At 42.7% G+C, this 25,895-nt stretch overlaps 1 protein-coding gene across 2 annotated transcripts in view; it reads right to left on the reverse strand.

Annotated features, from left to right (window-relative positions):
- The window catches only part of SLC16A14 (solute carrier family 16 member 14), a 43,188-nt gene extending 18,319 nt beyond the window's left edge, over window positions 1-24,869 (reverse strand). The window contains exons 1-4 of one of the 2 annotated variants that reach the window (XM_049888411.1): window positions 24,544-24,869; window positions 16,667-16,786; window positions 16,066-16,337; window positions 6,367-6,510 (exon numbers count right to left, since the gene is read on the reverse strand). In XM_049888411.1, coding sequence (XP_049744368.1) covers window positions 6,367-6,510; window positions 16,066-16,324 — 403 coding nt within the window. In that variant the 5' untranslated portion in view covers window positions 16,325-16,337; window positions 16,667-16,786; window positions 24,544-24,869. The remainder of the gene's footprint in view (window positions 1-6,366; window positions 6,511-16,065; window positions 16,338-16,666; window positions 16,787-24,543) is intronic. The other variant, XM_049888412.1, reaches the window with a different exon arrangement.
- Window positions 24,870-25,895: the final 1,026 nt, after the last annotated feature.

Here is a 25,895-nt window from a genome sequence, read left to right on the forward strand (position 1 = left end):
CTGCCCCATAGGGTTTTCAAGGAGCAACTGGTGGATTCAAACTCTTTTGGTTAGCAGCTGAGCTCTTAACCACTACACCACCAGGGCTCCATGTATATATATATGTACACACACACACATATATATATACACACACACATCATACATGAAGAAAGCAAGAGGTCATTAAAAAGACAGGAAAGAATGAAAAGACCAAAATGGATGTCAGAAGAGACTCTGAAACTTGTTCTTGAACTTAGAGTTGCTAAAGCAAATGGAAGAAATGACGAAGTAAAAGAGCTCAACAGAAGATTCCAAAGGTTGGCTGGCGAAGACAAAGCAAAGTATTATGATGACATGTGCAAAGACCAGGCAGTGTTTTGTTTGGTTATGAGTCGGAACTGACTGGGTGGCACCTAACGAAAACATATATATACGTATATATACAGATATACGTGTGCGTAGGGTCGCTATGAGTCAGAATTGACTCAGCAGCAATTGGATATATGTGTGTATATAGATATGTGTTGTTGTTGGGTAGCACTGAGTCAGTTCTGACTCATAGCAACCCTGTAGGGCATGGAAGAATTGTCCCATAAGATTTCTAAGGCTGTTATTTTTACAGAATACTGGCACATCTTTATCCCACAGATCCACTGGTGGGTTTCAACTGAAAACCTGTCAGCAGCTGAGAGCTTAACCACTGCACCACCAGGGCTCCTATAAATATGTGTGTGTATGTGTGTATGTACATATATATATATACACACACACACACCCATTGCTGTTAAGTTGATTTTGACTCATAGTGACCCTATAAGACAGAGTAGAACTGCCCCACAGGGTTTCCAAGGAGCAGCTGATGGATTTGAACTGCCAACCTTTTGGTTAGCAGCCAAGCACTTAACCACTGCACCACTAGTGCTCTCTTTCTATATATATGTACATATTTTACCCCTATTCTAGGGCTCTACATGCCTCTAGAATAAGGATAAAAGGACAGAAATATTTGTGTGTTTGTGGGCGGGGGGAGATAAGCTTACTTTCAGAGATGTTCTTTGGGTTTTTCCTATGTAAAAACTAGAGGCAGTTTCCTGTATAAAAACCTTTGCTTCATAAATATGCTAAATAAAAAAGTGAATGAATGAGTGAATGAATATAGGGATAATATTATTTGAGGAGTAATAAGTAATTAACTGCAATAAAGAAAAATTCATTAAAGCAAATAGTCTAACCGTGGAACACTGTAAATGTTGAGAATAAATCTCAAATTCTAGTTTTAGGGCTTAGTCATAGCTCATAGAACCAGACGCCGCCACATCAAGTTAATGTGGGGTCCCACATGTCTTCGAGAGACCTCAATGTGGCTTCCTAGTCTCAGGAAAAGGGGTGTAATTTCCTCACTAGTAGTACAAAGCTCCCAGTTTCAGCTCTATCCTTTGGACAGCTATGGGGAAAGGTTCTGAAACCCTAGGGAAAGCATCTTAAGTGGCTCTTTAAGAAATGTTATCAGCTTCTCCATATCAGTGGTTTTCAAACTGTGTTTCAAAGGATATGGAAGTGCTTTACATGTATATATATATGTATATACATTCATTACAAAAAAACAATTTATTGGCTTATACGGACAGTAGATTTTTGTGCTCAAAGGCATATACTTAAGCTTATAATACAATAAAAAAGATGTTATATTATACATATAATACTATATATATATATATATATATATATATGCTAACAATTACTGAGCATTTTATTATGTGCCAAGCATTGTGTTAAGTGCTTTATACCAGTTATCTCATTTCATCTTATTGGGGGGTGTGAATATTTTACTGTGTTTTAGGTGAAAGTTTACACAGCAAATTAGATTCCCGTTCAACAATTCATACACAAATTGTTCCGTGACATTGGTTACAGCCCCTGCAACGTGTCAGCACTGTCTCCATTTCCACCCCACCTGCCCTGTTTCCATCCATCCGGTTTCCTTGCCCCTCTCTGCATTCTCATCTTTGGTTTTGGGCAAATGTTGACTGTTTGGTCTCCTACAGTTGATTGTTTAAAAGAGCACATTCTTCACGGTTGTTATTGTTTATTTTATAAGCCAGTCTATTATTTGGCTGAAAGGTGACCTCCGGGAGTGGCTTCAGCTCCAGGTTAAAAGGGTGTCTTAGGGTAACAGTCTCGGGTGTTACTCTTGTCTCTATTAGTCCAGTAAGTCTGGTCTTTTTTTTTTTTTTTATGAATTTGAGTATTGTTCTACATTTTTCTCCCATTCTAACAAGGACATCCTATTGTGTCCCTGGTCTGAGAGTCAGTGGTGGTAGCCACGCACCATCTAGTTCTTTTGGTCTCAGGCCAGAAGAGGCTGTGGTTCTCACGTGCCATTAGTTCTGTGGACTAATTTGAGTCTTTAGTTTCCTTCACTCTCCTTTGCTCCAGATGGGAAGAGACCAATAGTTGTATCGTAGATGGCCACTCTCAAGCTTTTAAGACCCTGGATGCTACTTACCAAACTAGATTGTAGACCATTATCTTTATGAACTAAGTTATGCCAATTGAACTACTTGTCCTACGAGACTATGGTCCTGAGCCATCAAACCTAGTGAATCAATCCCGTGAGGTGTTTGGATATGTCTAGGAAGTATCCCTAACTGTGCCCCCTGTGTGTTTTATTGTATATATGAATGTATATGCAGCACATACAAACATGTATATACATATACCCACAAATACAGCTATATATGCACAGGCATGTATTCCCATATGCCTTCCTACACCCATACAGCATACATATCTACCAATGTAACCACTCTCATATTGTTTGCTTGTTACTGTTGCTGCAAGATGGCGTATGTTACAGCATTTACAGTAGTTGTCCTTTATTCTTGCGTACCTTTCGGTGTCTTCATTCACCTTGGTCATGTTGTGCTGACTTCCCCCATGTTGTGTATTACCTTTCCCAACATCAGAATTATCATGTGTCTAAATGATTTCCCCCCTATCTTCACCTCCCATCCCTGGTAACTATCAAAGAATGTTGCTTTCTGTGTGTATACCTATTCTTGACTTTTTATAAAAGTGCTATCATGCAATTGATGCCTTTGAATTGTGGTATTGAAGAAGAATACTGAATATACCATGGGCTGCCAAAAGAACAAATAAATATGTCTCAGAAGAAGTACAACCGGAATGTTCCTTAGAAGCAAGGATGGCGAGACTACGTCTCACATACTTTGGACATGTCGTCAGGAGGGATCAGTCCCTGGAGAAGGACGTCATGCTTGATAAAGAAGCGGGCCAGTGAAAAAGAGGACGACCCTCAAGGATTGACATAGTGGCTGCAACAATGGGCTCAAGCATAACAACGATGGTCAGGATAGCTCAGGTCCAGGCAGTGTTTCCTTCTGTTGTACATAGATAGGGTCGCTATGAGTCGGAACCAACTCGACAGCACCTAGCAACAACAACATCATGCAATACTTCTCCTTTTGTATTTGACATATTTCCCTCAGTATAATGCCCTCCAGATTCATCCATGTTATGATGTTTCACAGACTTTATTGTTACGTAGCATTCGGTTGTATGTAGGTACCACATTTGTTTATCCATTCATCCATTGATGGGCATTTAGATTGTTTCCATCTTTTTGCTGTTGTGAATAATGCTGCAATGAACATAGGTGTGCATATGTCTATTTGTGTCATTGCTTTTATATCACTAGGATATATAGCTAGAAGTGGGATTGCTGTATCATAAAGTATTTCTATTTCTAGCTTTTGAGGAAGTGCCATACTGTTTTCTATAGTGGTTATACTATTTTACAATCCTACTAGCTGTGTATAAGCATTCCAATCTCCCCATAACTTTGCCCACATTTGCTGTTTTTTTTTTTTTTTTTTTGATCAGTGCCATTTTTGCAGGGGTGAGATGGTATCTCATTGTAGTTTTGATTTGCATCTCTATAATGGCTTCATGTGTTTGTTAGCCAACTGAATGTCCTCTTTGGTGAAGTGTCTGTTCATGTCCTCTGCCCATTTTTTTTTTTACTGGACTGTTTGTCTTTTTGTTCTTGAGGGGTTGAAGTTTTCTGTATATTTTAGAGATAAGACCCTTGTCAGATATGCCATTACCAAAAGTTTTTTCCCAGTCTGCAGGTTCCCTTTTTGCTCTCTTGGTAAAGTCTTTTGATGTGCACAAGTGTCTAATTTTTAGGAGGTCCAATTACCTAGTTTATCTTCTGTTGTTCGTGTATTTTTAGTTCTGTTTGGTAGTGTATTTATGCCAGAAGTTAGGGAACCCTAGCTTTGTCTCTATGTTATCTTCCAGGAACTTTATAGTTTTAGCTTTAACATTTAGGTCTGTGATCCATTTTGAGTTAGTCTTTGTGTACGGTGTGAGGTATGGATCGTGATTCATTTTTCTGCAAATGGATATCCAGTTTTGCCAGCACCATTTGTTAAGAAACTGCCTCTTCCTCACTGAATGGACTTCAACCTTTTGTTGAAGATCATCTGTCCACAGATGGATGGATTTACTTCAAGTTCTCAACTCTGTCCCATTGGTCTACGTGTCTGTCATTGTACCAGTACCAGGCTGTTTTGATTACTGTGGGTGTAAAGTTTAATCTTTTTAACAGAAACCCTGGTTGCTCAGCGGTTAAAGTGCTTGGCCACTAACTGAAAGGTCAGTGGTTCAAAAAATGTGGCAGTCTGCTCCTGTATAGATTACAGCCTTGGAAACTCTATGGGGCAACTCTACCCTGCCCTATACGGTCACTGTGAGTCTTAATTGACTCTACGGCAATGGGTAATCTTTTCAATAACCTTCTAAAGCACCTGTTATGAATTGAATTGTGTCCCCCCAAAATATGTGTCAACTTAGCTAAGCCATGATTCCCCGTATTGTGTGGTTGCCCTCCATTTTGTGATTCGATGTAATTTTCCTGCGTGTTGTAAATCCTAATCTCTGTCTGTGGTTAATGAGGCAAGGTTAAGTTATGTTATAGTAGATTAGGGTGGGATGCAACATCCTTATTCAGTTCACATCCCTGATCTGATGTAAAGGGAGTTTTCCCTGGGTGTGGCCTGCATCACCTTTTATCTTACAAGAGAAAAAAGAGAGAAGTGAGCAGAGAGATAGGGACCTCCTACCACCAAGAATGAAGAACCAGGAGGGAAGCGGATCCCCTGGACCTGTAGTTCTTACGCTGGGAAGCTCCTAGACCAGGGGAAGATTGGTGACAAGGACCTTCCCCCAGAGCTGACAGAGAGAGAAAGCCTTCCCCTAGAGCTGGCACTGTGAATTTGGACTTTTAGCCTCCTAAACTGTGAAAGAATAAAGCCATCCACTTGTGGTATTTCTGTTATAGCAGCACTAGATAACTAAGACAGCACCCATTCTTATTATCCCCATTTTGCAGATAAGAAACAGAGGCCTAGATAGGGTAAGTGACTTGCCAAAAGTCATACAGCTGATCAGTGGTAATAAAACCCGAATTCCAAACTGTAACTGAACCCTCTTCTAACACTGCTGTACATATATCATTTGTTAGGAGGACTGCAGATCTGTACTTACAAAGAAAAAAGTCAGGCTGGATCAGGTTCACTGAAACGCAATTGTACAAATAAGTACTGCTTACCTTGGGACTCCGCACAGGAAATTATGGCTCGGAACATATTTTGCAGAACGGATATGCAAACCCGTGCTGTGTTGCAGCCAATTTTAACCTACTCACTGGGAGAGGACACCGTAACTGTGCTCTAGGTTTACTTCTTAAAAAGTCTCTACCTGTTTGTGGATTTTCTTGCAATTTCATTAATCTGAACAAGGCTGAAGGAGATAATGAATATATGTGACTCACACTCAGTTCTGCAGTTATTAAATGGGAGGATATTACTCATTTCTTAATGTTTGTTCTGTTCACCTACGACTGTGTGTTCTCCTCCTCCTCCTGTGTCTCACAGGAGAAAGGGCTAGTATTTAGAACCAGGCATGGGAAATTTAATTTTGCTCTATCGGGAAAGCCACCTACAGTTGTTAGGTTGGTTTCCACACGTAAGGCATATTTAATGTCTTTTATTAAACAGTATTTGCTGGAGTGCAGTGGGGAGGAAGAAACCCTGATGTCTTAGTGGTTACAAGCTACGGCTGCTAACCAACACGTCGGCAGTTCGAATCCACCAGGCGCTCCTTGGAAATTTTATGGGGCAGTTCTACTCTTTCCTATAGGATTGTTATGAGTCAGAATCAATGGCAGTGAGTTTGGAGTGGATTTAGTGGGAAGAGAGTGGAGAAGATCAAATAATGGAACGTTTCGCTCCACAGTTAAATTCATTTTCAAAATGCCCAACAAATGCTTAAATCCAGTTAAAAAATAAACATGCTTACCAGCTGCCACGCCGAATGTAATGAAGAGATAGTGCACGCTTGCGGCGTAGGCACTCAACACCCAGCCGAGGGCGTTTACCACCCCGCCGATGATCGCTGTCCAGCGGCACCCACATGTGTTGATGAACAAGCCGATGAAAGGCCCTGAAACAGAACATTAATAAAGGAATTGATGGATCGGGTTTTATTTTCATTCTCTCTTAGTCAGTGCTCATATGAAGACAAAGAATAAAACATTACTAGAGCTGTTACGTAAACAAAAAAAAATGGTTTACATACAAAAACCTTTTAGCATGCAAAGATGGGCTTAAGGTTCTAGATTTTCAAGGAAGGCGGACCTAAAATAATAGACAAACTGGTCCACTCTTGTCCAGAACAGACATGGTAAACTAGAGGTCTGAAACACACTAGGAATAAAGGCTTGACATCTACTTCTGAAAATTAACCAATGAAAACTTCATATTGTCTGAGATAATGCTGAAAGATGAGCCCCCTAGGTTGGAAGGCACTCAAAATATAGTGGCCGCAGCAATGGACTTGAGCCTACCAATGATTATAAAGATGGCCCAAGACTAGGCAACATTTTGTTCTGTGTATGTGAGGTTACCGTGAGTCAAAGCCGACTTGACGGCAACTAACAACCAGCTAGAGGTCTAGAGGTTATATCCAACCTGTTAATGTGTTTGGATTATCCTGAACAAGGTTTAAAAAGTGTTTTCATAAATAAAAAGTATTTTAAATCAGTTTAAGACAGTTCACAGAAAATCCAGTGGCAACGCAGACTACTTCCCCACACAGCCGAAAGCAGCTGGAGCCACACAGTGGCTGACTCCGTTTAGCTGGGTCATGCCCTGCTTGGTTTGCCACTGTCTCCACCTTTCCCTCTTGCCTTACACCTGGCCTCCTGCCCTCATTTACCTTACTCATTTGGCCTCTGCTGACGATTGAGTTTTTGACCTAAAGGGACTTGAGAAAGGGGGTTCTCAGGACTGCTGTGCTTTGAGCAGAGATTCTCTAGACTGTTTTCATGAGGACACCCAGCTGCAAATAAAGCTGAAAAGCACTCTTGGTCTCAGCTTTGCACATACGTCAGTACCTGCTGACTCTCCCAGCATGACTCTCCTATGGCACCATGTGGGGATTTAGGAATATACTTTGATGTGGCCATATTCACAGTGCACGATTATATGATACATATACTGATGGCTTACTTTACGATGACACTGTTTTTTAACTGCCAATCCTCTTTGTTTTCTTCCTGATTGTGTGGTAATTTCCAGTGTCATTGAGGCTTCATGATGGCCTTGTGATCAATGCTTCCTCATTCAGGCTTAAATAGCCATTCAGATTTTTGCAGATACAGTATGGGACTATACTCAATATTCAGTAAGATGACACACTTTAAACATCTTATTTTTGATCATTATTACTTTATAGAGTTATGAAATTCAACATTCAGGTTAAAAACTAGCTGAACTCTAAGGAGCTCCCCCTTTTTAGCCCAAACTGAAATAAATTTTACTTTAAAGTTCCAACTGTCTTCACGTTCATTTGAGTACACTGTCTGCTAGTGAGTTTATTTTGTCCAATGGTTTTGAAAGGTCTAATGCCAAAAATTGTGAAGATAAACTTATTAGTTTAATTAACCCTGTTGCATCACAAAATTATTCAGTAGATTGGACCCCCGATGGCGCAGTGGTTAAATGCTACAGCAGCTAACCAAAAGGTTGGCAGTTCGAATTTACCAGCCACTCCTTGGAATCCCTATGGGGCAGTTCTGCTCTGTCCTATAAGGTCGCTATGAGTTGGAATCGACTCGACAGCAGTGGGTTTTGTTTTTTGGTTAAATCTCTTGAAATAGACTTAGTATATTATATATGTTATATGTAAATATGTATCATATATTACATGTTTATAACATATAAATACATAACATTTACATTAAATAAATAATATACACATATTTGTAACACATAAATATATAACATACATTTTTATATATTAAAATTTTTTTAATAAATATGTATTTATATATTAAAAATAAGCACATTATATAAATAATACATAAAATAAGCACATTAATGTAAACATCTAAAGGAATTACTCAGGGAAACTGAAATTCAGGAGTGATAAGTTGAAGATGTTTCTTTGATTCCTTCACAATGATTTTTAGTTTTCTAAGCCCATGGCCAGTTGACCACGTGAAGCTCTGATGAGTGGGTAAAAAAAAATAAAAAGGAGAAGAAAAATGCATGACTCATCTGTTTGCTGTTAATGGCCCTTTTAAGACATGAAAGGTCCACAGATCACAATTCAGTTGTCGTTAGGTGCTGTCAAGTCACTTCTGACTCATAGCGACCCTCTGCACAACAGAATGAAACACCGTCCGGTCCTGCACCATCCTCATAATCGTTGCTATGCTTGAGCCCATTGTTGCAGCCACTGTGTCAATCCATCTCATTGAGGGTCTTCCTCTTTTTCACTGACTCTCCACTTTACCAACAATTCAGTAGCATGGTCATATTTTCCACATTACAGAAAGGGCTCAGAAGCAAGATTTCCTGAAATACTGCATGTTTATGTAACCTTACATTAAAAGGTCTTTGATGAAATAAGGGGGAGAGGGGTGGCGATTCCTAAGTCAGTGCAACTGGTCCTGTCTGGAGGAATTCATATATCAAAAAGAAGGTATTAATTGCTTTACTGACAGGACCATTACGCTGATAACGGTGTCTGGTTCTTAATTGATGAAACTCTTGCCCCATGCATCCTAGTTCTTGGAACATTTATGATTTGCAGATGGGCAAGTCAGACCCAGAAATGCTGAGACTCCTCCATAATTAAAAAAGAAAATTAAAAAAAGTCAAGTCCAAGCTCTCTAACTCTGTTTCATTTTCTAGCCGCTGTTTACTGACGGTCAGCTGGCATCTTCAGGATCCAAGTGACATTTCAACAAAATGAACAGAACTCCTCACACGATCTTTGCGGAGAGCAGAGATAATAAAGTTGAGATAATATATTTGGATCTAAATCTTCCAACCGCCCTTTCACAACGACTCACTTTTGTAGAGATATGCAGTGCTTTGCAAGGAGATGATACACATTACCAGGCTTTTTCCTCTCCAGAAGGAATCTGAATCTTGGCCCGTTTCCATGTAATAAAGTATCACATTGCAGGGGGGAGGGAAGGAGAACACTCTCAGGAAGTTGTAATTTTTTGCCTATCTCAGAATCCCAGAATCCGATAGGTTGGAAAAACTCAGGTGAGGAGCGGAGCAATCTTGTGGGTAAAACTTGGCAGCTGAGAGCAGGTAGTTCTTTGAACCCCAGGTGTCCTGAAGTAACCCCTCGCTGTGGGAAAGAGGTGCTACTTGCCGTTGCGTGGACTCCACTCAGACTCACCCCATGTGTGTCAGAGTAGAACGGTGCTCCAGAGTGGGTTTGTGTGTGTGTGTGTGTTGTTGACAGTTTCTTTGTTCCACTTAATTTTCTATGCTGAGTCGTTTTTCTTTATGTATGTTCTTTTCTTCTTCTTCATTGTTGTTATTTTATATTTGCTGAGTCTTTATGTTTTTCTTCTTTTTTATTTTGATGTGTAGGATTGTTAGTTTCCTTTGTGGTTACCTTAATATTTACCCCCATTTTTCCAAGTTTAAACTAATCTTTTACTGATATCACCTTGTCTTTCTCTCCATATGAAACATCTATGACTACATTTTTTAGTCCCTCTTTTTTGTTTTAATGTTGTCATCTTTTACATATTGGTGTCTCTGTTTCCCTATTTTCAGTGTTTTAGCTTTGATTTATTTTTGTGGTTTCCCTATCTGGGTTGATATCTGGTTGCTCTGTCCTGTGTTCTAGTTTTGGGTTGTTATCTGACGTTATTGATTTTCTAACCAGAGGACTCCTTTTAGTAGTTCTTGGAATTTTGGTTTGGTTTTTGCAAATTCCCTAAACTTCTGTTTATCTGGAAATGTCCTAATATCGCCACCATATTTGAGATACAGTTTTGCTGGATATATAATTCTTGGCTGGCAATTTTTTTCCTTTAAGGCTTTATATGTGTCATCCCATTGCCTTCTTGCCTGCATGGTTTCTGCTAAGCAGCCTGGGCTTATTTTTATTGACTCCTCTTTGTAGGTGACTTTTCATTTATCCCTAGCCACTCTAAAAATTCTGTCTTTATCTTTGGTTTTGGCATGTTTGATTATAATATGTCTTGGTGACTTTCATTAGGGATCTACTTTGTGTGGGGTTCCATGAGCATCTTGGATAGATATCTTCTCATCTTTCACAATATCAGGGAAGTTTTCTGCCAACAAATCTTCAACAATTCTCTCTGTATTTTCTGTTATTCCTCCCCCCGCCACCCCCCGTTCTGGTACTCCAATCACTCATAGGTGATTTCTCTTGATAGAATCCCACATAATCAGTAGGGTTTCTTCATTCTTTTTAATTCTTTTGTCTGATTTTTCCTCAAATATATTAGTGTCAAGTGCTTTATCTTCAGTCTCACTAATTCTGACTTCCATTGCCTCAGTTCTGCTCCTATGACTTTCTACTGAGTTGTCTAATTCTGAGACTTTGTTGTTGATATTCTGGATTTCTGTTTGCTGTCTCTCTGTGGATCTTGCAGCCTGTTAAATTTGTCATTATGCTCTTCTCTAATTGTCTTAAGTTCCTCTGCTTCATCTATCTGCATTTTGCCTGATCTCCTTCCTGATCTCTTGAAGAGTTCTGTATGTTAATCTTTTGTATTCTACCTCTGGTAATTCCAGCAAATTCTCTTCATCTGGAAGATTTCTTGATTCTTTGTTTTGGGAGCTTGCTGAAGCCATCATGGTCTGCCTCTTTATGTGACTTGATATTGACTGTTGTCTCCAAGCCATCAATAAGTTAATGTATTTATTTATTTTGTTTGCTTACTGTGTCCTAGCTTTTTGTTTTGTTTTGATATGTCCTAATAGGCTGCTTGTCTGAGCTAGTTTGATTATTGCACCTTTGAAGCTCTAACATCCTGTCTGCACGTGGTTAGAGCTGTTACTTGGTATATGAGCCCAGGAGTCCATTTACTTACATGGACTCAGCTCAGGTGTCCAGGTAGTTGGTCACCAAGTGTGTGGTGCAGGCTCTCACCTACAGTCCTAGACAGGCAGGGGCGATTGATGTAGACACAAATACCTGGCTGCAGTAGGGGTTCACGCACTGAGCAAGGCAGGGGGCTGACAGCCACCCCTGAGTGTCTGTGAGGAAAGCATGTTGCCGATCCCTTGAGCGCATAGGTGGGTGGGTTTTGCAGCCAGACTATGGGCACCCAATGCTGTTTGCTGTAAGGACTAGGAGGCATTATTTATTATCGGACCCCTGTTGCAGGTGGCTAGGTGGCCTGGGTGGAGCCACCAGTGCTTAGGCCCCTGATGTGGGTAGGTGAGGACCCTACTTAATAGGCAGAATGGTGTCAAATGTCATGAACCGGCCTCTCTACCATATAGCTGATACAGTTGAGGTTAGACTTCAGGTGTATACCCTGTTGTACTGTGCTAATGAGGATCTATGCTGTTGTAATGAGCCCACACAGGTCTATGCAGGGGTAAAAGGCATTCAAAGTCTGTGGACCACTTATGCCTGTATCTAGGTAAAGGAACTATTTCTGCCCTCAGTTCCCGGCTTAGGAGAGCCTGCAGATCATTTTTTCCCCCTGTTTGTTAATGTGTTCCCTCTCCAAGGCAGAAGAATGGCTCAGGGCTTGTGACAGGTCCTACTTCCAGCCCAGCAGACGTGGCAATCTCTGAAGACGGCTTGGACCAGTGCAGAGCAAGAAGGGGGCAGGAAAATGGGAAAGAAGTTTTTCTCAAAGGGGTGTTTTTTGATCCACGTGGTACGTTAGATGCATGTCCTTATCTTTTGCTGGTTGAGCGCAGCTTTTCACTGATTCTGGGGGTGTGAGCGGACTCTCCTCCACTTGGTCTCTCCCAGTGTGGAAAACGTGTCCTGAACACCACCGCTTGCTTCACCGTGCTTGTGCCAGCAGATCTGGCCTGCAGGGTACTGGCTCCTGCTGGGTCAGGTCTGGCAACTCCTCACCGCTTCTGAGCTGTCTCTCCCTCCCCCTGCCACTCAGTCTGATTCCTCAACTTTGCCTTTGATGTTCAGGGCTCCTGGATTGTCATACATAAGGGATTCACTTGTTTTATTGGTTCTTTGTTGTAAGAGCTACCTCAGGAAGCATCTGACTACTCTGCTGTCATAGCCCTGCCTCCTGCTCCATGGTGTTTTTAATGGCTGATTTTTTGGGAAGTAGATTGCCAGGGCTTTCTTCCAAGATGCCTCTGGGTAGACTCGAACCTCCAAACTTTCATTTAGCAGCTGAGTGTGTTAACCATCTGCACCACTCAGGGACAGTAAAGAGGAGCCTCTAAATCAACAGTTCTCTGCCTTGGCTGAACATTGGAATCAGTCGAGAGCTTCATAAAAGAGGAAAACAATCCTAATGCTTGGGTCCCATCCCAAGAGATTCTGTTTAGTGGGCCGGGTGCAACCCGAACATGAGGGTTTTTAGAAGCTCCCCAGGTGGTTCTGATGTGCAGCCAAGAGTGAGAACATGGGCTTTAAATCTATTTATAGCAAGTGAATTATCCCTGGCAGAGTCCATGGATTCCCCTAACAATATGGCCAAGAATTATTCTAAGAGCTATCACAGGGGCTGCTGTAGATACAAATGAGATGACATTTTGTTAATAGTTGAGATCTTCTACAGGAATCTAACAAATCCACGCTAGTAAAGAATCAAACAATGTGTATTTATTGATTTTAGTGTATGCAAAAAAGAGATGACATTCAGCTACCATAGTGTAACTCATGAATAATTTTCAATTTAAAAAAGATAACCCAACTGTGCTGATAACTCTTAGAAAGTAAAAATAATTTACATGTATTCACTTCATCAGTTCTCATTTGATGTAGTGGCAGGCAGAGTGTCAGAGTGGATGTAATTGTGGAGCCCAGGGGACCAGCTTTGAAGCCTGTCCCACACTGACTGCCTGTTCAAACTTTGGTAAATTACTTAATCTCTCTCTGACTCTTGCACATTCTTCATCTGTAGGATTGAGATGATGGTCTGGCCTCCAGTGTTGGTTTGGGATCAAATGAGCTCATCTACACCGCACAGCTCCTGGCGTGTAGTAAGTGCTCAATAAAGAAGAACTGGTGCCTGGTTTCTAGCTTGGAAAAGGGCCCTCAAGTTGCTCAACATATCTGTACCACCCTGTACCAGGAAGCTTAAGATAATGAACAGTAATTTAGAGTCATGATAGGTGGAATAAAAGACCTTTCTTTTATAGAACTATGAGCCCCGCTGTGTTCTGATTTCTGAGTCCTAGGTCAGCAGCTTTTCCCATAGAAAGGTTAGCTGCCAATCTGAAATTTCACTGCCCAGAATTTGGGGACTCTGAAACAGGATTCCGGACACACAGTTATAGCCGCGTGTCACCTTCAGTATGAACTAGGTGTTCACATTTTGAGATCATCTTCAAAAGCATACCCAATAAGTTCAGACCTGGTTTCCACTCCTTAATTCTGTGGAAGTCATGAAATACAAAATTATATCTCAGACAGCCTTATGGAAGTGTTTGGAAAATACTGGGATACTTAATATCCTGGCCTTTTTCTAGGTCTTCTTTTTTGCTGCATGTACACACATCTTAGATTGAATCTAGAAAAGTTTTTCCTAGCCCTTAAAAATATACATAAAAAAGAGGTAGCCGAGTTTTAAGTGTTATAGAAGGAGAGCTTTCCTTTACTAACTTATTGAGAAGGTAGAATCGCATCCAACATAAAACTAGAACATCTCCTATGCCAAAGTAAATCTATGTGCCTTTTTCACAACTCGAACAAGGCTGATACAGGGTTAAAAGAGTCAGTTCAATAATTTTACAGCCAGAAATGATTTATCAACAATTCTCTGACACACATAATGGTGCCCTTATTTAATTTTAAAACAAGATCAGTGCTAATTTCTTTTGGTAAATACACACACAAACCCACAATATATATCTTGAGAAATAACTCCCGAGCACTACCACTGTTGTCTGTGTTATCAAAAATAGCATTGATTGAAGGCTGGCCAAGACCAACGAATCTCTTCACTGGATTCAAGCAATTAATGACTAATGTAGGAATCACTGAAAAGGCACACACTCCATCAAACACACATATGCCTTTCATACATAGTCTCACAATATCAGAGAAAGATCCGGTATAAAATATAGCATGAATACTTCAAATAATTTTTAAAAATTACATGTAAAAGCTTTAAGTGTTACGGAAGGAGAGTTTTCCTTTACAAACTTATCGAGAAGTTGAATCGCATCCAACATAAAACTAGAACATTCCCTACGCGAAAGTAAATCTATGTGCCTTTTTCACAGCTCGAACAAGGCTTTTACTTTCAAGTGAAGCAAACATTAGGGTGTAGTAGTAGTTACCTCAGAGGATTAAGAGAATTAAATAAAATCAAATGAAATATTCCAACCCCAAGCCCATTGCCACTGAGTCCATTCTGATTCATAGTGACCTTATAGGACCGAGTAGAACTGTCCCATTCTGTTTCTTAGGCTGTAATCTTTACAGCAGAAGACCACCACATCTTTCTCCCCCTGAATTGCTGGTGGGTTCAGACCACCAACCTTTGGGTTAGCAGCTGAGTGCTTAACCGCTGCACCACCAAACCCATTGCCAGTTGAGTCAATTCCTACTCATAGCGACCCTGTAGCACAGAGTAGAACTGCCCATAGGGTTTCCAAGGCTGTAAATCTTTAAGGAAGCAGACTGCTACATCCTACATTTTTCTCCCAGCACATCTAGTAGGTTCAAACCGCCAGCCTTTTAGTTAGCAGCCAAGCACTTTAACCACTAGGCCACCAGGGATCCTAGGCATAATAGCACGTTGTATTTATAATGACTTTCTAGTACAGTATCTGGATAAGAATTGGTTTCATGAATTGCTGTGAGATTAGGTTTAACCAGAAAATACAAGAATATATTATCATTCCTCCCTGTTAGCTATATCGAGAAACTTTCTAAGCTATTTTTAGAAAGATAGGTTCTTAAATAATGTATGACCAATAATTTAAATTAGAAACATTAGAACTCTGAAATAAGATTGTTACTTGACTTTTACACTGTTTGCTAGGTCCCTAGGTGATACAAATGGTTTGTGCTCAGCTACTATCCTAAACGTTGGCAGTTCAAACTCACCCAGTGGCACCACAGAGGAAAGATCTGTCCATCTGCTGTAGAGATTACAGCCGAGAAGACCCTACGGAGCAATTCTATCCTGTAACACATGGGGTCACCATGAGTCAGAACTAACTCGATAGCAATGGGTTTGGTTTGGTGTACTGCTTGCTCTACAATTTTTATCCATTTAAAATATTCATGAGTGTTAAATAAACGTATTTATAATAATGATAGGTAATGAATTACCAACAGCTCAGAAAACAGAGTTTGGGACAAAGGAGAGTTTAACAATGATCCGTTTTTAAAATACCCCAAATGATTTCAAAATTCAGATGGAAATTTTGCCAACATCTAATAACCTAGCGTCTCAACAATATAAAACATTACTAGAGCACGGGTCCCCCTGAGTCAGAATGGTTCTCCTAATCAATCACTTTTACCACCGGTCAGGTGTAAACATACCCACAATCAAGGTGATGCCCATACTGAGGGAGCTGACCCAGGCCGTGAGGCCGCGGCTCTGGTGGAATTCTTCAAGCCACTCCACGTTGAGCACTCCCAGGGCCATCTGGGAGCCCATGACAAGGACGTGCACAAAAAAAGAGGAAAGGACGATCACCCAGGCCCATCCGCCATCAATGTCTGGGTGGGGTTTAAGTGTCTTCTTATCCTTGGGGTCATCTTCAAACTCATACCCAATGTCTTCATGACTTGTATACATTTTCTAAGATTTTCTGAAATACATTTAGCAAATAATTTTATTGAACATAAAGACAGAAAAAAGACAAAAAAAAAAAAAAAAACCATTGCCACTGAGTTGATTCAGACTCATAGCAACCCTATAGGACACAGTAGAACCTCCCCACAGGACTTCCAAGGAGCACCTGGTAGATTCGAACTGGTGACCTTTTGGTTAGCAGCCGTAGCTCTCAACCACTACGCTGCCAGGGTTTCCATAAAGACAAAATGCATCTTTTATCTTCTTTTGACAGTTCTACCTCTCCCTCATTACATCAGACCTTCAGAGAAATCTTTGCCATTATGCTAATTTGGTAATACTCACTTTTTCACAGAACCAAGTAGGCTCAAGCATAACAATGATTGTGAGGATAGTGCAGGACCAGGCAGTGTTCCATTCTGTTGTTCATAGGGTCACTATGAATCGGAACCAACTTGACGGTACCTAACAAGACAAGTGTTTTTATGAAACATGTTTCATTTTTACAGGTAAGTATAAGTTTCATCCCATGTGGTAAGTATTGCAATCCCTATTTTTGAGAAATGCAAGTAGACTCAAGGAAGGGAGGTGAATTTTCCAAAGTCTCATGCCAGAAAATAGTACAGCCAGATTGGAAACTGGGATTTGAACTCAGCTATTTTTTTATTGCTTACTTGGATCCATAGTCAATACCCATGGAAGCAGCAGTCGAGAAATCAAAAGACGCATTGCATTGGGCAAATCTGCTGCAAAAGACCTCTTTAAAGTGTTGAAAAGCAAAGATGTCACCTTGAAGACTAAGGTGCGCCTGACCCAAGCCATGGTATTTTCAATCACATCATATGCATGTGAAAGCTGGACAGTCAATAAGGAAGACCGAAGAAGAATTGATGCCTTTGAATTGTTGCACTAGTGAAGGATATGGAATATACCACAGACTGCCAAAAGAATGAAGAAATCTGTCTTGGAAGAAGTACAACCAGAATGCTCCTTGGAAGCAAGGATGGCAAGACTGCATCTTACATACTTTGGACATGTCGTCATGAGGGATCAGTCCCTGGAAAAGAGTATCAGTCTTGGTAAAGCACAAGGTCAGCAGAAAAGATGAAGACCCTCAAGGAGATGGATTGACACAGTGGCTGCAACAATGGGCTCAAGCATAACAACAATTGTAAAGTTGGCGCAGGACCAGGCAGTGCTTTGTTCTGTGGTATATAGGGTCGCTATGAGTCAGAACTGACTGGATGGCACCTAACAACAGCAACAACAACATTCTTGACTACAAAGCCCATAGGCTGCATCCTTTGTAGAGATGGATACTGACAGGTGACTGGAAAAATGTTAGAGAAGGAAGACACTTGGTCTCAGACAGCCTTCCAGGGTGGTTTTGCCTTGTTGGGACCTTCACGGATGAGAATCAGCATAAATCCGATCCCCAGAATGTGAAGAGTAGTCAAATCCCCACTTTCCCTCTTCATTATTTCTGACACCAGCCACCTACACGGCACTTTCTTTGACCCTAGCCACCCAGAGCTAGGGTAGATCTCACAGTTAAAAGGACACTGTCCTTCAGATTGCCAAACAGGCAGAGGCCAGTTGCAAGTTGGGGGAGTCCACACGACACTTCGGAAACCCTGGTGGTGTAGTGGTTAAGTGCTATGGCTGCTAACAAAAGGTCAGCAGTTTGACTCCACCAGGCACTCCTTGGAAACTCTGTGGGGCAGTTTTACTCCGTCCTGTGGGGTTGCTATGAGTCGGAATTGACTCGATGGCAACGGGTTTGGTTTTTTTGTTTACACGACACTCCAAACTTTGGACCTGATGGTCAAAGATTCAAGGTTTTCCCACTATCCCCTCAGGATGCCAGCCACTGGCTTGGGGGCCTCCCCTGGGATCCCTCAGTTTCACCTCCTGGCTCCCCCAACTCATTTGGGTTTGATAATTCACTGATGGACTCAAAGAACTCACAGAAAGCACTATATTTAAAATTATAGATTTATTATAGTGAAAAGATACAAAACAGGATCATCATAAGGAAGAGATGCATGGGTGAGGTCTGGGAGGGTTCCCAGTGCAAAGCTTCCACATCCCAAAGAGGGTGCATAACCTCCCTTCACAACCAGGAAGCTCTGAGAGCCTCTGTGCTCAGAGCTTTCATCAGCCACTGATGATTGAGCCCTCATTGCATATACATGATAGGCCACATTATGTCTGCTGAGGTTAACTAACATTGGCCTACCAGGTGAGTCTTTTCTGCTCTGGCCAGCCCCCACTCGTTAGCATAAATCTTCAGGTATGGTCTTGGAGGTTTCACATAAAGGCACCTCAATTATTCCCTGGGTTATTTCACAGCAATCAAGGAAAAAGGCCAGACTTGTTTTCCCTGTCAGAAGATCTGGTTCTCAATTTTGTGGATCCAAGTGTTCAATTTGTTCAATACAACCAGGGTGAGTGATCCTCAGCGGGGCTGACTCACACTAAGCTGGCTCAGGAGAGACTGATAAAAGTAGAAGGCCAATTTCTTATTTTACAATGGGAGCTACAGCTTTCCAATACCAGTAATACTTGTGTCTGATACAAGACACATACTCTTACCCCTCCACCCATCCTCATCCCAGCATTAACATGGGAAACTGAATTAGTTACTAGAAAACTTCTTGGAAAATATGAAATCAGACTAAAGAAACTTGGATACTAGAGTGATGTACAGGTTGCTTATGTAGGCAAGGGCTAGATCACACAGACCTTGTGTGCCAGATAAGGCGCTTGGAGTTTATCTTGCATACTATAAACAGTCACTGGCTGAATTTACACAAGGAAGAGAATTATGTGACTTGGGCTTTGCATAGATTCTTCTCAAAATGTTCTGATGAGAGGCGAAGGACTTGATGGTAGCTAAACCAGTTGCTGGAGTCCCTGGGCAGGACAAATGGTTAAGCACTCGACTACTAGCCAAAAAGTTGGCATTTCAAACCAACCCAGAGGTACCTCGGAAGACATGCCTGGCAATCTGCTTCTGAAAGGTCACAGCTTTGAAAACCCCATGGAGCCGTTCTGCTCTGCACACATGGGGTCGCCAGGGATCGGAATCAACTGAATGGCAAACAGTTTGCTTTGGTTTTATTCACTTTATAATTAATTGTCTTAAAACAGAAGAACAAATAAGAAAACGATCATTTTGTTGTGTTGATTATTACTTAATTATCACTGAAAATACTTTTGTTGCAATGGAGGAGGGGTATTTAAAAATAATTCATTCTGGGTGTCAAATACAAGGCAGACCTCCAATTGTGGGACTTTTCTCAACTGAGCTCTGATACCTAGAGGTAGGACAGAGAAGCAGATTATAGCAAATGATTGCTCACAACCTGTTTCTGTGCAGCCTAAGAGCTAAGAATTGTTTTTACCCTTTGGAAGACTATAAACCTGTTGCCGTCGAGGAGATTTAGACTCGTAGACACCCTATAGGACAGAGTAGGGCTGCCCCCGTAAGGTTTCCAAGGAGCAGCTGGTAGATTCGAACTGCCAACTTTTGGTTAGCAGCCAAACACTTAACCACTGAGCCACCAGGGCCCCTTAAAGGCTATGGGGCCTACAAAAGCTAAAATATTTACTATTTGGTCTTACACAGAAAAAGTTCATTGACCCCTGGACAATAGCACTGGTTCTGGTCAGGGGTGTGTGGGGTGGGCTTGGCGGGGAGAAATGTGTGTAAGGAATCAAGGGTGCTAGTAGGAGGGCAGTTTCATGGGGCTCCTCCTGACCCCTTCCTTTTTCTCACATCTCATTCTTGTTACTGAGAGACTTCCACATCTTTCTCCCACAGAGCTGCTGGTGGGTTTGAACTGCTGACCTTTTGGTTAGCAGCTGAGTACTTAAGCACTGTGCCACCAGAGCTCCTTTTCTGTAAAGATTACAGCCAAGAAAACCCTATGGAGCAGTTCTACCCTGTGACACATGCCATGAGTTGGTGTCGACTCTATGCCAAATGGTTTTGTGGTTTTTTTTGTGACTTGATGCTATTCGCTGGGGATAGAAAGGGATGCAGCAGCCCAGAGACAAAGTGGACATTTTCAGAAGGGCCTGCCTGGAGGAGGAGCTGAGAAAGGGCTCAGAAGGGGCAGCTGTCTTCCCTCTGTCCTTGCTGGTTACGTGCAGAAACCCAAGAAGCCAAAAAAGGGAGACTCAGGCAGCTTGACAAGAAAGGGGTGTAAATGACCCACACGAGAAATAACATCACATCACGCCCATGGCACAATGCTCAGCTATGCTTAACAAGATAAAAACAACAGAGCTCAGCATTTCCTAAAGTCCATTTGTCGTCGTCATTAGATGCCATCGAGTCAGTTCGACTCATAGTGATCCTGTGTACAACAGAAAGAAACACTGCCCAGTCCTGAAAAATCCTCACAATCCTTGTTAGGCTAGAGCCCATTGTTGCAGCCCCTGCATCAATCCATCTTGTTGAGCGTTTTCCTCTTTTTCGCTGACTCTCTACCAAGCATGAAGAAAAGCTTGGCAATAATAATTTTTTAAAAAGTTGTAGTTTTTCAACCCATGGGTTGACACGTTAAGCACTTTTCTACAGCCATGTTACGAACTTCGCACACTAACCAGATGATTTATTTTATGGGTTAAGAAATACAGCTGCATTGAACTGCTCTTGACATCTCTCATTTATTTATTTGCAAACAAATGACTGAATTACATCTAAATGGACAAGTTTTATTCAAGAGGCACAATCCAGCATGCAGAACATAGTATCAAAGGCAGAGCAGTGGTGGGGATGGAGGTTAAAAAAGTTCAATCAGATCTTCAGGGAGTCCCTGACGATCTTCCGGGCAATAGTCATTTGTATTTCACACCTAAATGTCTCTAAAAGTAATTCTGTTCTGACTAATCACAGTTAACCTATGTTCAAGCAGGTTGTTCAACTAAAAGAAACAGAAGACAACAGAAAGATGAATGTTTTTCTCTCCACCTCCAGTTTTACTTTTAGTATTTCTACATTTACATAGGAGCCCTGGTGGCGCAGTGGTTACAAGCTTGGCTGCTAACCAAAAGGTCGGCAGTTCGAATCCACCAGCTGCTTCTTGGAAACCTTATAAGGCAATTCTTCTCTGTCCTATAGGGTTGGAATCGACTCGACAGCAATGGGACATTTATATAACTGTAATATAAAATATATTCATTTCAGTGTTATAATGCTATTCTACTCCTGGAGAGAGAGGAAAATAGGAAAGGGTATCTCCAACCATCTGCCCCCAGGCTCCATACCTTTCTCTTTTGTGTGGCCTTCAAGCAGAAAACCAAAACATGAGTGGCTGGGGAGTGGATTACAACTCATAGAAACCGTGAGTGTGTCAGTGTAGGACTGTGCTCCATAGGGTTTTCAATGGCTGTGAACTTTTGGAAGCAGATGGCCAGGTCTTTCTTTTGAGGTGCAAGTGGGTGGACCTGAACCAACACTTCACCATTTGTGCCACATTTTCCACATCATGACACACACCTAAAGTGACAACACTTGTGTAGCACACTGGGGTAAATAGAGGCAGTGTTGCAGGGCTCTTCTAAGGGTCAATATGTGAAATATAACCTAGTCTAGGCACGCCTGTTGGAAGCTCAGCCATATAATATCAGGGCCTCTCCCTGAAGAACGTGAAGGAAGGAAATGGAAAGATTATTCCTTTCAAGGTCTGATTATTTTCTGCTTTGAAATTTTTCTTTCTTTTTTTTTCTGATACCATGTGTTTTCATTAATGGAAGCATGCTGAGTCATGGAGTGTGTTTAAATTTTTGGTTGGTAATATGGATTTTGAGAAATATTATCCGGCACTACATGGCTATCACAGAACTTTTAAGGTTCTTGAACCTCGTAATTAGCAGTCTCCTGTCTTTACCACTGGACCTTGAGCGTTGATGCTTTTTGTAGGGCCTTTCATTAGGTTACATAGGGAACCTTTGGTTTCCCAAATATGACACAAAAAATCTAAACCAAACCCACCAAGGCTCCCTAATCATATCATACAGAAAACTATAAATATGCTTACGAGGCTTATCTAGGGGTACAAAAGCCAAAGGAGACAAAGTTTTTACCCAATCACACTTCCTGGTTGCTCTACCTTACTTGCAAGCCTCATACCCCAGCTATTTTGCTTCAATTAGCATTTTTTTTCACCTTTCATCATTATGCAAGTCCCCAGTGGAGGGCAGCAAATACTTTCAGTGGTGAAAGTACACTACCAAAGAATCTGAGAGCCAGAAAAAGTGGGTGGTACACTGTATATACCATAGAACATGAAAGAAATTTATAAGACCGAATGGCATTAGTCCCATTCTTCCATTCTCCCCAAACATGAGTTTATAAGTGGCAAAAAAGAAGTCATAAATGGGGAAAAATAAAGTAACACACATAGGCTATGAAGAGGGGGTCAATAACATATTTACGTGGCTACAGTTGGCAATGAAAATAACTGACGTCCTGCTGGAGCGTATCAGAGATTAAAACTAAATTAAATTTTCTACATCTTTTGTTATGGGAGTAATTTTTACAAGCAAATTCCTTCTTAATTTGGCAATTGTGATTAGGTTAACATGCAGTGATCTCATTATAAATGAGACACAAAGTGAAAAAGGGCCAAGTTAAAACTAAAATCACAACCTTCCCTAAAGGCGGACACAGCATGTTGGCAGCAGGTTCTTCACTAGATGCAGATATGTTCAATTTGACTCCCTAGACACTTCTGCCTGGAGACCTGGTGCATATCTTGGGTCTTTGGAGTGCACACTTGAGGCCAACAGGCTGAAGAGGCTAGGGCAAAGAAGGCTGGGGAGGCTGAGAAACAGAATCCCAGCTGCGTTCACGATGAATCAGGAGAACCAAATATATAAATGGACACCTGGGTGGTACAAAGGGTTAACCCATTCAGCAGCTAACCAAAAGGTTGGCAATTTGAGTCTACCCAGAGGTGCCTCAGAAGAAAGACCTGCTGATGTACTTTCAAAAAATCAGCCATGGAAAACCCTTTGGAATACAGTTCTGCTCTGACACACATGGGGCTGCCGTGAGTTCGAAGGGATGGAACAGACGGCAAAACTTACGAATGGCGTCTCTGGGCCAAGGACTGTGCTGGGTGGCATCTCCACAATGTTCCTGTCCAGTCGATATGAATGTCCCCATTTCACAGATGAGGAAACTGAGGCTATTTGTCAATGGGTGCAATGAGCCTTAGAAAAGGCAAGCTAGCAGGTGGTAAATCTCATATTTGAATCCCAGTCTGCTGGATCTCACACACACACACACACACACACACGCACACGCACACACTCGCAATCACAAAGACGACAGGCAAAAGGAAAGGGAATCTTTCTTATCCCGGTAATGATCCTTATTCATCTTTGCTTTGGAAACTGAATCAACTTTTCCGCCGAAAGAAAACGGCTTCCTTAGCAGACAGAGCTGAGGTCCCAAAATATCAAGGCCTTGGCGGCGTTTGGCCCGGAAATAGCTGTTCCGGTCCCTCACCCCATTTTCGTTTCACCTTTCCTGCCTGGAGGAGCTGGAATCGGAACTGATTCGGTGCACACTAGCATTTGCGCGCCCTGGGCTGGCTCCGTGCACTCCGCCTCCGACCCAGCCCGCCGGTCCCTGCGCACCTCGCGCCCCCAGCCCAGGACATCCACACCCCCGGGCACCTTGACCCACCGGGCGCTCTCAGAGCCGCCCGTTCCGCAGGGAAGCCGAGCGGTTCCAGTACCGGTTGGCTGCGCAGGGAGGCGTCCGGCACCCCGAATGTCTCCCTGCCGCAGCCCCCAGTCTCCCCCTCTCCGCCCAGTCGCTGTCCAATGCAAGTCCCCAGCTGGAGCCGCGAGCCAGGCCCGGGCGCTACGCGGGGCGCCGGGCCGAGCGCGCCTCCAGGGGCTGGAACGCCGGAGGGCGCCGGGTGCCTTGGTAATCTTCCCCGCGCCCAGCTTGGCGCGCACCCTGTCCGCCCCGGAGGTGGCGGTACCCGCAGCTCCCGGGCCCCTGTGGGCGGCCTGTGCGCGCCACCCGCGCTCTGAGCAGCTCTGCCCTCGCCCGCTGGGCAGCCCTCCCGCCAGTGCCCGAGCCAGCGCCGCCTTGCCTCCCTGGCCACTCCGGCCACCCCGCACCCCAATTCCACGACGCCCCAGCCTCCCTCCATGCTCCGGCCCGCAGCGCCGCGCGGCCTCGGGACGCTCACCGTCCGCCGCCCGCGAGGCTGCGGCCTCACTCGGCTTCCGGCTCGGAGCTCGGAACTGGATGTCTTCCTCGTTGCCCCCCGCGCGGCTGGGCGTCGGGATTTGTGGCAATGTCGCCTATCATCCTGGAGATGCGATGCCTGCGGCTGGGTGCTCCACCGGCTCCGGGCACTCGGTGCGGGGCTCCGGACTGCTTGCCACGCGAACCAGGCCACGCGAACGTTTTGGAGCTGGAGGCTCCGGGCCTCAGTCCTTGTGGATTTTAAAAGGGTACGTTTGGAGGTTCCGGGACCTAACCTGAGCTTCCAGTCGGTGCAATTTCAAATCTCCACGCTCTTCCTTTCCTCTACCGGCTAATTCTGGTTTGGAAGAACAATTTTGCAGTCACCTCACAAGCACACTCTTGTGGCCGGATGAAGTTTATGGCTGAGGTTCGCTAATGCTGTACAAATTTATAACGTGTGCAAAGGGAATGAGCCTCATCCAGGATGCAGGTGACAGTGTAAGTGTCTTCCCATCTCAGAGACAGGAGAGAGAATATGAAACAGACCTTCACCCAAATCTGAGCCACAAAATACACAGCAGCTTGCAGAGCGAAAAAGAGGAGAGCAGGGCCTGCAGTATTCTTTGCTTTGGAGAACTGTGGACCATCTTTTGTTCCATCCTGGGTCCCACCCTCCCCTGCTCTTTCTAGTTGTTTTTTTTTTTTTTTTTCTGTTTATAAATTATTTCTATTGTCTACATTCACGGACTCAGGCACAAGTCCCCAACGGTGCACCTAGCACAATCCTTTGCCTGCGGAAAGTTTTCAGTATGTATTAGGTGAATGGGTAAATAAATGAAGCCAGTGCTATTTTGCGTCACTGGAAGGATTTTGTTTTAGTTTTCTATTGCCGCTGTAACAAATGACCACCAACTTAGTGGCTTAAAACAACACAAATGTATTATCTTACAGTTTTGGAGGTTAGAAACTCAACATCGGTCTCACTGGGCTAAAGGGAAGGTGTCAGCAGGGTTGAGTTCCTTTCTGGAGAATCCATTCCCTTGCCTTTTCCTGCTACTAGAAGCTTCTGGCATTTCTTGACTCATGGTAGCTTCTTCCACTTTCAAAGCCAGCAACATTGCATTTCTCTGTGCCTTTCATCTGGGTCACATCTCTGACTCTCTTCTTCTGCCTCTCCCTCCTCCCTGTTTAAGGACCCTCATAATTACATGGAAGTCTCTGGGTGGTGCAAATTGTTAAGCACTTGACTACTAACAGAAAGGTTGTCAGTTCACACCCACCCAGAGGCACCTCAGAAGAAAGACCTAGCGATCTACTTCCAAAAGTGCACAGCCTTGAAAACCCTATGGA

The sequence above is a fragment of the Elephas maximus genome, chromosome 6, assembly GCF_024166365.1.
Source record: "Elephas maximus indicus isolate mEleMax1 chromosome 6, mEleMax1 primary haplotype, whole genome shotgun sequence".
Taxonomy (NCBI): Eukaryota; Metazoa; Chordata; class Mammalia; order Proboscidea; family Elephantidae; genus Elephas; species Elephas maximus.